Source organism: Gekko japonicus, unplaced genomic scaffold (assembly GCF_001447785.1).
Source record: "Gekko japonicus isolate JY-2015 unplaced genomic scaffold, Gekko_japonicus_V1.1 scaffold5470, whole genome shotgun sequence".
NCBI classification, from domain to species: domain Eukaryota; kingdom Metazoa; phylum Chordata; class Lepidosauria; order Squamata; family Gekkonidae; genus Gekko; species Gekko japonicus.
In genome coordinates, this window is record NW_015171665.1 from 1,457 (window position 1) to 12,882 (window position 11,426).

An 11,426-nucleotide genomic window follows, 5' to 3' on the forward strand; every position below is an offset into this window, starting at 1 on the left:
CTCCCCACAACAGACACCCTGTGAGGTAGGTGGGGCTAGGAGAGCTCTTGACAGAAACTGCTCTTTTTCAAGGACAGCTCTTATCAGAACTATGGCGTGCCCAAGGTCATCCAGCCAGGTGCAAGTGGAGGAGTGGGGAATCAAACCCGGTTCTCCCAGATTAGAGTCCACGCACTTAACCACTACACCAAAAGAGAACAAGCAGATGTGAGAACTAAGTTTGAGCCCAGTGGCACCTTCAAGACCAACAAAGTTTAATTTATGGGTATAAGCGAGAACCGAGTGAGTTAGAATGTGTAGTGAGAGTTGCACTTGATTAGCTTTTGATTGATCTCATTGTATCTTACTGTGCTGGGAACTGCCTTGGGTCTTTTAGTTGGAAAGTGGTACGTAACTAAAATAAACAAGGACATTAGAGCATGGTGCGTAGTTCTGCCATTCCTCGTTGTATGCGCCCAGTAACCCAAAGAGGAAGACCAAGCGGAGGAAGAGTGAGCGGCCCAAAATTATTGAGATATTTGAATCTTGGACTTCCTACTCCTAGTTGGTCAGCCTAACTTTTGAGCTTTCCTGCATTCTCATTGCTTGTGGGTTGCTGTTTCCTTAGATTCCCCCCCCCGTTTCGGAGGTGTTTTGCTTCCTCTAGTGGTTGATTCGTTATTATCTCACTTTATGTCTCACATATCTCCCTGCAGATTTAACTTGCAGGTTTTTATGCTGCGGTGGCTCAAGTGGTTAAGACGCTGAACTGCAGGCTGTGGAAGGTCAGTAGTTCAGCAGTTCGAGACCCGGGTGCCGCATGACAGAATGAGCTCCCATCTCAACACAAGAACGCAAAGAGCTCCTCATGGTGCAGTCAGCAATCTAGTGAAGACTCTTGGAAGCAAATTTCCAGGGTAAGTTTCCTTCTTTAGCAAGGTCCTGAGACTCTGGTGAGCTACTTGTTAGGAAAGAGGCGATCAAGAGACTGAATAGACAACGAGTTTCACAACCGACGACAGGTTTCCCGTCCCACAAACCTTGCTTCATGATTTTGATGGCCACTGGCACTGTGTTCTTCCACATTCCTTCCCACACCTCTCCAAAACATCCTTCTCCCATCTTCCTCCACAACGTGAATTCTGAACGGGGACGTTCCCATTGGTCTGTCTCTGGAGACCTCTGCAAATGGACAGATAACACGGCCAAATGACCAGGCGGAACATGGGTGGCGGTGAAAAGTGCTGTCGGCTGGCAGCCAACCTGGTGACCCTGCAGGGTTTTCAAGCGAGAGATTAACAGAGGTGACTTGCCATTCCCTGCCTCTGTGTAGCAACCCTGGGCTTCCTTGGTGGTCCCCCATCCAAGTACTAATCAGGGCTGACCCTGCTTAGCTTCTGAGATCTGATGAGATAAAGCCAGCCTGAGCTATCCAGGGCAGGGCAGAGATGATCAGAGGTGGTTAGTCATTGCCTGCCTCTGTGTAGCATCCTGTAGCACTCCTTTGCATATTAAGTGACACACACCCTAATGTAGCCAATCCTCCAAGAGCTTATAGTAGCTCCTGTAAGAAGAGCTCTGTAAGCTCTTGGAGGACTGGCTACATTAGGGGGTGTGGCCTAATATGCAAAGGAGTTCCTGCTACAAAAAGAGCCCTGCCTGGACTTCCTTGGTGGTCTCCCATCCAAGTACTAATCCAAAGGCTGATTCTGTTTAGCTTCTTAGATCTCACAACACTGGGCCATCAAGGTCAGGACAGAACATAGGTAGATCTGTCTGTCTGTCTGTCTATCTATCATCTATCTACCTATCATCCATTTCATCAGAGAGACGGTTTGGTGTAGCGGTTAAGTGCGTGGACTCTAATCTGGGAGAACCGGGTTCGATTCCCCACTCCTCTACTTGCAGCTGCTGGATGACATTGGGCAAGCCATAGTCCTGTCAGAGCTGTTCTTGAAAAAGAGCAGTTTCTGTCAGAGCTCTCTCAGCCCCACCTACCTCACAGGGCGTCTGTTGTGGGGAGGGGAAGGGAAAGGAGATTGTAAGCCGCTCTGAGACTCCTTTGGGTAGTGAAGGGCGGGGTATAAATCCAATCTCTTCTTCTTAATCATCTATCATCCTTCTACCTACCTACCTACCTACCTATCATCTTCCTATCTATCTATCTATCTATCTATCTATCTATCTATCTATCATCTATCTACCTACCTACCTACCTGTGTAGCTCAGTTTTTTAGCCTCCAGCTCACACATTTCTGTCTTAGCTCAGGAAGGAGGGCTCCAGAGCAAAATAATTTATGCATTACCCTAATCGCTCACAACTTTAACGCCAGTAGCTCAAAAAGTAGAATTTTTGCTCACAAGACTCTACAGCTTAGAGGGAACATTGCAGTTTTACCTACCTACCTACCTATCCCCCCCACACACACACACAGAGAACAGCCTGGCGAATGAGTCCACCCAGTATTATAAATGCAACTGTTATCTTCCATCTAAAGGAGCCGAAATGTAGAATCTATGTGCAGTGCCAATCTGGAGTTTTGATAGGTAAAATGGAGACATTTCAACCTGAATGAAATGAACTGGGGCATACAAGAGGTTCTGAAAACGCACGTCTACGGAGTTCTTATAATCAAAATATGAATATCCTTACAGCATGATCCTATCCAGTCAGGCATGCTGGAAGCCCATTGAAATCATATCTGTCTTAACTCCGCATAGCGGTTAACAAAGAGGCTGATTAAACCATCCAGGATGACTCCTAAGCTGATGTTTGGACAATAACCAGATAATCGGTTCCAACAGTATCTCTTTCATTGAATCAGAACTGTATGCAAACCGTCGTTTTGTCTCCCTTGGGCTGGCGGGGGGTGCGCGCCAGGTCCACAGGTGGAGGTTTCTAGGCGGGGCCTTGGCTGAAGGCCAGGGAAACCTGGCAAAGGTGTGTGCAGCCGGCTGGGAGGTGTGGAATCCGCAGCTGGGAAGCCGGGTGGGGCCGTATGATGGAAGGCAGGCGGCACATTTTACTTGGTCCTCTCAATCCATTCCCAGGAGTCTTTAATTGGGTGTCGGCTTAAAGGGAGGAGGGCAAAAAGGGATGAGGGTGCCATTTTGTATGGGGGGTAATCAGAGAAAGCAGCAAGGGCAGGAGAGGAGGAGGAGGAGGAGGAGGAGAATTATTATTATTCTTGGTGCTTGTGAGGCTTGGGGTGGTTCTTGGTGCTTGGTGGGAGGGCTTCTAGTGTCCTGGCCCCACTGGTGGACCTCCTGATGGCACCTGGTATTTTTAGCCACTGTGTGACAGAGTGTTGGACTGGATGGGCCACTGGCCTGACCCAACCGTGGCTTCTCTTATGTTCTTATGTGAAGAAGAAGAAGAGGAGGAGGAGGAGGAGAAGGAGGAGATTGGATTTATACCCTGCCCTTCACTACCCGAAGGACCCTCAGAGCGGCTTACACTCTCCGTTCCCTTCCCTACCCCACAACAGACACCCTGTGGGGTAGGTGGGGCTGAGAGAGCTGCCCTTGGGAGAACAGCTCTGAGAGAAGTTGTGACTGACCCAAGGTCACACCAGCAGCTGCATGTGGAGGAGTGGGGAATCAAACCTGGTTCTTCCGGTTTAGAGTCCGCACTCCTAACCACTACACCAAACTGGCTCTCTGAGGAGTAACATAAGTATTCACATGACAGATGAAGCAGTGCAGAAATTACATAATAGGATCATGCTTACAGTAAGTGATACACAGCAGTACAGACTACATTCCCAATCATTCATCCAGGGAAGTTTGTGAACCATTTTGTACACCGCAGCCCTATTGTGTGTGAATTAACATCCAGTTGCAACCGACTTATGGTGACCCCAGCAAGGGGCTTGCAAGGCAAGTGAGAAGCAGAGGTGGTTGGCCATGGCCTTCCTCTGCAGAGCCTTCGTCGGTGGTTTCCCTTCCAAGTACCCACCCTGCTTAGGTTCCAAGGTTTGATTTAATCGGGCTATGTGCTGTCAAGTCACAACTGACTTATGGCAACCCCAGCAAGGGGCTTGCAAGGCAAGTGAGAAGCAGAGGTGGTTGGCCATTGCCTTCCTCTGCAGAGTCTTCCTTGGTGGTCTCCCTTCCAAGACTTATGGCGACCCCAGCAAGGGGCTTTCAAGGCAAGTGAGAAGCAGAGGTGGTTGGCCATTGCCTTCCTCTGCAGAGTCTTCCTTGGTGGTCTCCCTTCCAAGACTTATGGCGACCCCAGCAAGGGGCTTTCAAGGCAAGTGAGAAGCAAAAGTGGTTTGCCATCGCCTTCCTCTGTAAAGCCTTCCTTGGTGGTCTCCCTTCCAAGTACTGATCCTGCATAGCTTCTGATTTATGGCAATCCCAGCCAAGGGGTTTCCAAGGCAAGTGAGAAGCAAAGGTGGTTGGCCATGGCCTTCCTCTGCAGAGCCTTCCTTGGTGGTCTCCCATCCAAGTACTGACCCTGCTTAGCTTCTGTCTTGTGGCAACCCCAGCAAGGGGCTTCCAAGGCAAGTGAGAAGCAGAGGTGGTTGGCCATTGCCTTCCTCTCCACTTACAAGTCAATAGTTGTCCATGACAGGGATGTTCCATACTCTTACCTAGTACCTTGGATTATTTAAGAAAAGCAGGGCAAAAATAATAATAATAATCTTGTAACATAATTAAGTACAGCCTGCTAGAACATAATTTTGAGAAATCCAGAAGTCCCTCCACTTGTGACCCCATCCATTTAAAAGTTAAGCTCTGGATTGTTGCCATAAAAAGCACAGTCAACAGAGTTCAGTTTCCAAACCCAAATCTGGCTCCAGAATACAAGTATCACAGCAAAACAAAAAACACCTGGATTTCATCACTGGGAGCTTCAAAGTCAAATCTCCCCAAACTTCAGATCTGGTGTTTGTTAATTTGCGAGGATAAACGACAAGTGAACACGATGGATGGGCGTTTTCCTCATCCACACTAACCTTTTGGATGCAGGGATGAAGCAAGGGACTCTGGATGGCTTTCCAGTTGACCGTGTAATAAGCCAGGAGCTGCTCCAGGTTGGGAAACGTGTGTTCCTTTTCCAAGTACAAGTTCCCCCCGGGGTCCTTGTAGATTCTGAAATGTCTCACTTTGGCATGATTCCGAACTGGAATTAGAAGAGAAAGAGAACATTACGGACTGTTTTGAGACTCCATCTCATGTCCCAGAGCTGGACTGGTACCAGTGTTCCCTCTAAGCTGAGTTAGTGTGAGCTAGCTCACAGCTTTTTAGCCCCCAGCTCACGCATTTTTGTCTTAGTTCGGGAAGGATGGCTCCAGAGCAAACTGATTCATGCAGCAGCCAAACCGCTCACTCACAACTTTAATGCCAGTAGCCCACAAAGTAGAATTTTTGCTCACAAGACTGCACAGCTTATAGGGAGCATTGATTGGTACAGGTTTGGCTGTCAGAAAAACAATATTTTGACTTCAGAGCCAGGACAGGGGACACGTTTCCAGAGTTGTAGAAATGGCTTTGTTCTCAGCAATGTATCCCTTTGATATTCCTGATGAAGAAGAAGAGATTGGATTTATACCCCGCCCTTCACTACCTGAAGGAGTCCCAGAGGGGCTGACAAACGCCTTTCCCTTCCCCTCCCCACAACAGACACCCTGTGAGGTAGGTGGAGCTGAGAGAGCTCTGACAGAAAACACAGGCTGCAGCTTAAAGCCACCACGTTAAGGTTGGCAACCTAGTGATGGGGCCTGGAGATCTACCGGAATTATAATCGATCTCCAGACAACAGTGACCTGTTTTCCTGGTGACGTCATTACATCCCCAGGTCCCACCTGGAGGCGGGCATCCCTAGTTGGGACACTGCTGGCACTCTCCCCCTTGTTTGCTGCCATTTCCCTTTCTGAGTTGGCTGTCTTCTCTTCCTGTTTCTGGTGCCTACCAGTGCTGGAACCAGGAAGAGCCAGTGGCCATCTTGGGGCCCTCAAAAGTGGGTGGAGACCTGGATGCAGCCCTCTGGCCCCAAAAGTCTACCCAACCCTGACCTCTCCCTGGTAGAAGAAGAAGAAGAGATTGGGTTTATACCCCGCCCTTCACTACCCAAAGGAGTCTCAGAGCGGCTTACAAATTCCTTTCCCTTCCCCTCCCCACCACAGGCACCCTGTGAGGTAGAAGAAGAAGAGGAGGAGATTGGATTTATACCCCGCCCTTCACTACCCAAAGGAGTCTCAGAGTGGCTGACAAACTCCTTTCCCTTCCCCTCCCCACAACAGACACCCTGTGAGGTGGGTGGGGCTGAGAGAACTCTGACAGAAACTGCTCTTTTTCAAGAACAGCTCTGACAGATCTATGGCTTGCCCAAGGTCATCCAGCAGGTGCAAGTGGAGGAGCAGGGAATCAAACCCGGTTCTCCCAGATTAGAGTCTGCAAAGTTAACCAACTACACCAAACTGGCACCTGGTTTCGTTCCTATCTTTATTGCCTTTGGAGAATCTCTCGTTAAATCTTTTTTTTTTAGTGCAGTTTGCTCCAATTGCCATTCTCCAGGGTTCTCAGCTACCTCCCAATGTCTCCAGAAGCTGGATATCTGAGTAGGGAGTGATGGCATCGTTACTCTAGTGCGCATGCTCCTAATTGCACGTGCATGAATACTGAGGCGCCACAGCAGCTCCTGAGGTCTATTTGGAACTGCTGATAGGATGTAGGATAATTATAACTTTCTAGCATGTTTTGAAACTGGTGAACAAACAAACCCTCTCAGCTTGGTGCAGGGAAAGCAAAGGACGCAGGAGATGAATATGGAACAGAGCCTTTGACAATGTACATTGCGGGTGGCAGGCAAGTTTAAGTACTGATTGTACATATATGAGACTAAAGATGCCATATGTATGTCCTTATCTTCATCTGTGAAATTTTGGAGGGTGGGTGGATCTACCCTGGGCTATCTGGAATTGGAGTACTTGCTTGCTACAGGTTTTTTTGCCTATCAGTTTCCTTCAGATCTTGTTCAGCATTCCACAGATGCCAATGATTTTTCTACAAAATGACCCCTGCCTTGAACTATCTGGAATTGGGATACTTGCTACAGGTTTTTTTGCCTATCCGTTTCCTTCAGATCTTATTCAGCATTCCACAGATGCCAATGGGAGGTTAGAGTGTCAGACTAGGGTCTGGGAGACCCAGGGTCGAATCCCCACTCTGCCATGGGAGCTTGCCGGGTGACCTTGTGCCAGTCACACACTCTCAGCCTAACCTACCTCACAGGGTCGTTGTGAGGATAAAATGGAGAAGGCGAGAATGTTGTAAGCTGCTTTGGATCTCAACTGGAGAGAAAGGTGGAGTATAAATTGAAGTAAATAAATACACATGAGGAAGTTTTCATAAGCCTGTCAGCCAATCAGGAAGCCTGGTGAGAGCCAATCAGGATTTCAGAAGTACATAGAGAGGTAAAGGTGTGTGTGGGGGACGGTTACTGGTTCCTCAAGTGTATATGTGAAGAAATGCCTGTTTTGGGTAGAGGTCTAATGTGAGTAACGTCTAACAGGAGACATATCGGACTGCTGTAGAACAATGTATTTTTTTGCTGCCATCTTGTTTTAATTAACTGGTTTTAATTATATATTTATTGTATTTTATTTATGTTGTAAGCCACCGTGAGCCCACCATGGGGTAGGGTAGGATATAAGTGCAATACAAATAAATAAATAATAAAACATTTACCAGGAGGTTTTAAATTTTTTCTCTCTGGTCAGAGAACAGGCAGGGAGGAGGAAGTCAGTCAATGGCTTTCCAGGTTCACCTCAGCTAAAGAAATACTAATATTGTCTAGCTAGAGACAATAGGAGGGTCCAGTCACCTGCCCCCCCTTCAAGCAGAGAACAGAGAGCTGGAGGTGTTAAATACTAGAAAGGCTTCAGGAAGGAATTCCTGAAGAATCTCTGGGAAAAGCTTCTCTGACCCGGCCTGACCTGGTCAGTGGGTGGGGAAAAGAGAGGTGATAAAGCTCCTGGAAGCAAGGAGAGTGGTCATTGGTGCTGAGTCCATCAGAACAAACAGAACTCTTAACTGAGGTCTGGAGGAGGCAGCCATTAACCATGTGCTGGCCTGAAGGAAGCTGCAAGGTAATGGAGAATCGGTAGAGATCTACAACATCCTAAGCTAAGGAGCCTGTCCTATATTTTAACTTCTGATAGGGCATGTATAGAGAGAGGGAAAGATGATTTGCATTTTGCTCATTTCTTTTGAATCCTGTGCTCAATCTGGTGCTGTTGTAAAAGTAGGCTTGTGAACATGTTCTTTTTAATAAATACTTTATAACTTCTGATGCTGGTAGGGGTTCTCTGTACCACATAGATGTCCACCATCTTGGACACACTATTTTAAAAGGGGTGACAGGGGGAAGGCAGGCAGTTGGCAAGTGGCTATTCCTAGTAACATTACCAGATTTTTCTGGTGCTCTGTCTCTTTCTAGTAGAACTGCTTTTCTGCCTAAGTGAGTAAGCCTAGAAAATGGAATCTCATGCCATTTTATTTAATTTTGTACAACAGATCAGACGGTGGCAGTGGTTACCTGAGACAGAAAGAAAAGCCTCTCCAGGTGTTGGGAAAAACCTTGGAGGGCAGGTTGGAACAGAGCCTGCAGGTCAAGGCAGGCCCATTCTGCCACAGTATATATTAATTTTATGCTGGCACAACTGACATTGCATCCCCCAGAGAATCCTGGGAACTGTAGTTGCTGGTATCAGAACCAATGGTTGGTAGCCACGGGTCACAGTGCATAGCCGGGGCCTCATGTGATCTGGATCACACCTTGCAGAATCGCCCCGTATCAACAGTGCAGGCAGGACAGCTTTGTTTATTGCACCAATAATGACACCCATAAGAAAGAACGTGTGGGATACTAATTAGCATTGAAAGCGTATTTTGTGCTGTTTACTAGCTGAATGTGGACAGTCCTGATAAAGGACAGCACCCTTCTGGAGACAGTTCATCACCCCAATCTGCAGGTCGTTTAAGAACATCAGAACATAAGAGAAGCCAAGGTTGGATCAGGCCAATGGCCCATCCAGTCCAGCACTCTGTGTCACACAGTGGCCAAATGAGGAGGTCCAGCAGCGGGGCCAGGACACTAGAAGCCCTCCCACTGTTGCCCCCCCCAAGCACCAAGAACACAGAGCATCCCTTGCCCCAGACCGAGAGTTCCTATCTACACCTTGTAGCTAATAGCCACTGATGGGCCTCTGCTCCATATAAGAACATAAGAGACGCCAATGTTGGATCAGGCCAATGGCCCATCCAGTCCAACACTCTGTCACACAGTGGCCAGAAATACCAGGTGCCATCAGGAGGTCCAGCAGCGGGGCCAGAACTCCAGAAGCCCTCCCACTGTTGCCCCCACCACCCAAGCACCAAGCATACAGAGCATCACTTGCCCCAGACTGAAAGCTCCTATCTATACCTTGTGGCTAATAGCCACTGATGGACCTCTGCTCCGTATGGTTATCTTTTTAATATGCCATATTTAATATGCTATAGCTGCTTCTCTTTATGGGGAACATAAGCAGCATACAAACAGCAGCAGGGATATTTATGTATCTCTGTCACTGCACAGTGGTCGAAAGCACTGTCAAGTCACAGCCGACGTATGGAGACCTCATAAGGTTTTCAAGGCAAACAGAGGTGGTATGCCATTGTCTGTCTCCGCATAGCAACCTAGGAATTGGTCCCCTCTGGCCACCGGCAGGGGATGGGGGCTTAGGGTTGCCAGATCCAGGATGGGAAAGTCCTGGAGATTTGGGGGTGGAGCCTGGGGGGTGAAATCGATCTCAGTAAGGTACAGTGCCCTAGAGCAGAGGTGTCAAACTCATTTGTTACAAGGGCTGGGTCTGACGTAAATGTCACTTTGTTCGGCCGGGCCAGGTGTGCCATAAAATGTAACGTTAGATACCAGAGGTATAAACTTTATTAAGGACGCAAGTAAACCCAATTATGGCCCCAGTCACATGGACCAGATAACGTGGCGGGGAGGCGTGGCTGTTTGCCCCGGAGCAAAATAAAGCGTGGTAGCCCGATCACACAGTCCCCCGAGTCTTCACGCTTAGGCTGTTAGCTGGTGATCACATGGCGATGCCGGAGCGTGGCAAAGAAGCGGCGTGGCAAGCGTTTCGCGTTTGTGCGCATGCGCAGTCCCACGGAGCAGCACTGCTTTCAGTTACGTGTTTGTGCGCATGCGCTTACGAAAAACACCCGGTTTGCGACGGGATGTGGACGGGCGCCGGATGCCATGGGATACTAGCGCTCCCACGATCAGACGCCCGCCCCTGCCCCGCGTTTTCCGGATACTAGTGCACTTTCCGAGGTACTTTTTTACTGCGCATCTTCGGCGGGATGCCACGGGTTGGCCATGGGTGCGCTACACTTTCCAGGTGCTGCGGTGTGATCGTGCCCTGAAAATCCGCCTGACATTCGTGCCTTTTGCGCGGCAAATCCTCCATGTGACTGGGGCCTACCAATATTAATTTTACTCAAAATACAAACAAAAGCAATGGATCTCCAGCAGTGAAAGCAATTGATTTACTGGGGAACCCATAAACCACCCCCAATAAATGTATTTAATCATGTGCAGGACTGGTTTTGTTCCAAGGGATACCATAAAAGGGGGAGTACCCTACATTTCCATACATACCAGTTGCTTGTGGGCCAGGTAAAAGCCCCATATAGGCCGGTCCCTGTCCCTGGGCATTATATTTGACACCCCTGCCCCAGAGTCCACCCTCCAAAGCATTCCTTTTCTCCAGAGGAACTGGTCTCTGTAGTCTGGAGGTGAGCTATAATTTTGGGGGATCCCCAGGTCCCACCCTGGAGGCTGGCATCCTTACTTGATGGTCTCCCGTGCCCTCTGACCCCTCCTCCTCTCTCTCACTTTGTCCCCTCACTCTCTTCACATGGCCTTCTGTTGAGACACATGTCTCTGCAGGTCTCTCCTCCAATCCGATGCCCGTGCAGCAATGGGATCTGGCAACCCTACCGGATCTAAGCAGTTCCATACCCCATGCTTCCTTCAACCCCCCCCCCCCCCCCCCCCCCCCCCCCCCCCCGCAATGACTTCTGGCAGTCAACACTGCAACCCAGAAGGCTCTCTGTTCCTAGCTGGCAAATGGAGAAGGGAATTAAGGTAAGCCCCTCCTAAGGCCACGTCACTTGAACACAGGAAGCACTTATGACCAGTGTTCCCTCTAAGTTGTGGAGTCTTGTGAGCAAAAATTCTACTTTGTGAGCCACTGGCATTAAAGCTGTGAGTGAGTGATTTGGCTGCTGCAGAAATTAGTTTGCTCTGGAGCCATCCTTCCTGAGCTGAGACAAAAATGTGTGAGCCGGAGGCTAGAAAACTGTGAGCTAGCTCACACTAACTCAGTTTAGAGGGAACACTGCTTACGACAAATCTGAGCATTGGTCTTTCTACATAAGGG

At 48.7% G+C, this 11,426-nt stretch overlaps 1 protein-coding gene across 1 annotated transcript in view; it reads right to left on the reverse strand.

Moving 5' to 3' along the window:
- Positions 1-1,019: 1,019 nt before the first annotated feature.
- The window catches only part of LOC107117840 (tyrosine-protein kinase Srms-like), a gene marked incomplete at its 3' end in the record, with an annotated part of 20,788 nt that continues 10,381 nt past the window's right edge, over positions 1,020-11,426 (reverse strand). The window contains exons 3-4 of the mRNA XM_015420003.1: positions 4,944-5,110; positions 1,020-1,161 (exon numbers count right to left, since the gene is read on the reverse strand). Coding sequence (XP_015275489.1) covers positions 1,020-1,161; positions 4,944-5,110 — 309 coding nt within the window. The remainder of the gene's footprint in view (positions 1,162-4,943; positions 5,111-11,426) is intronic.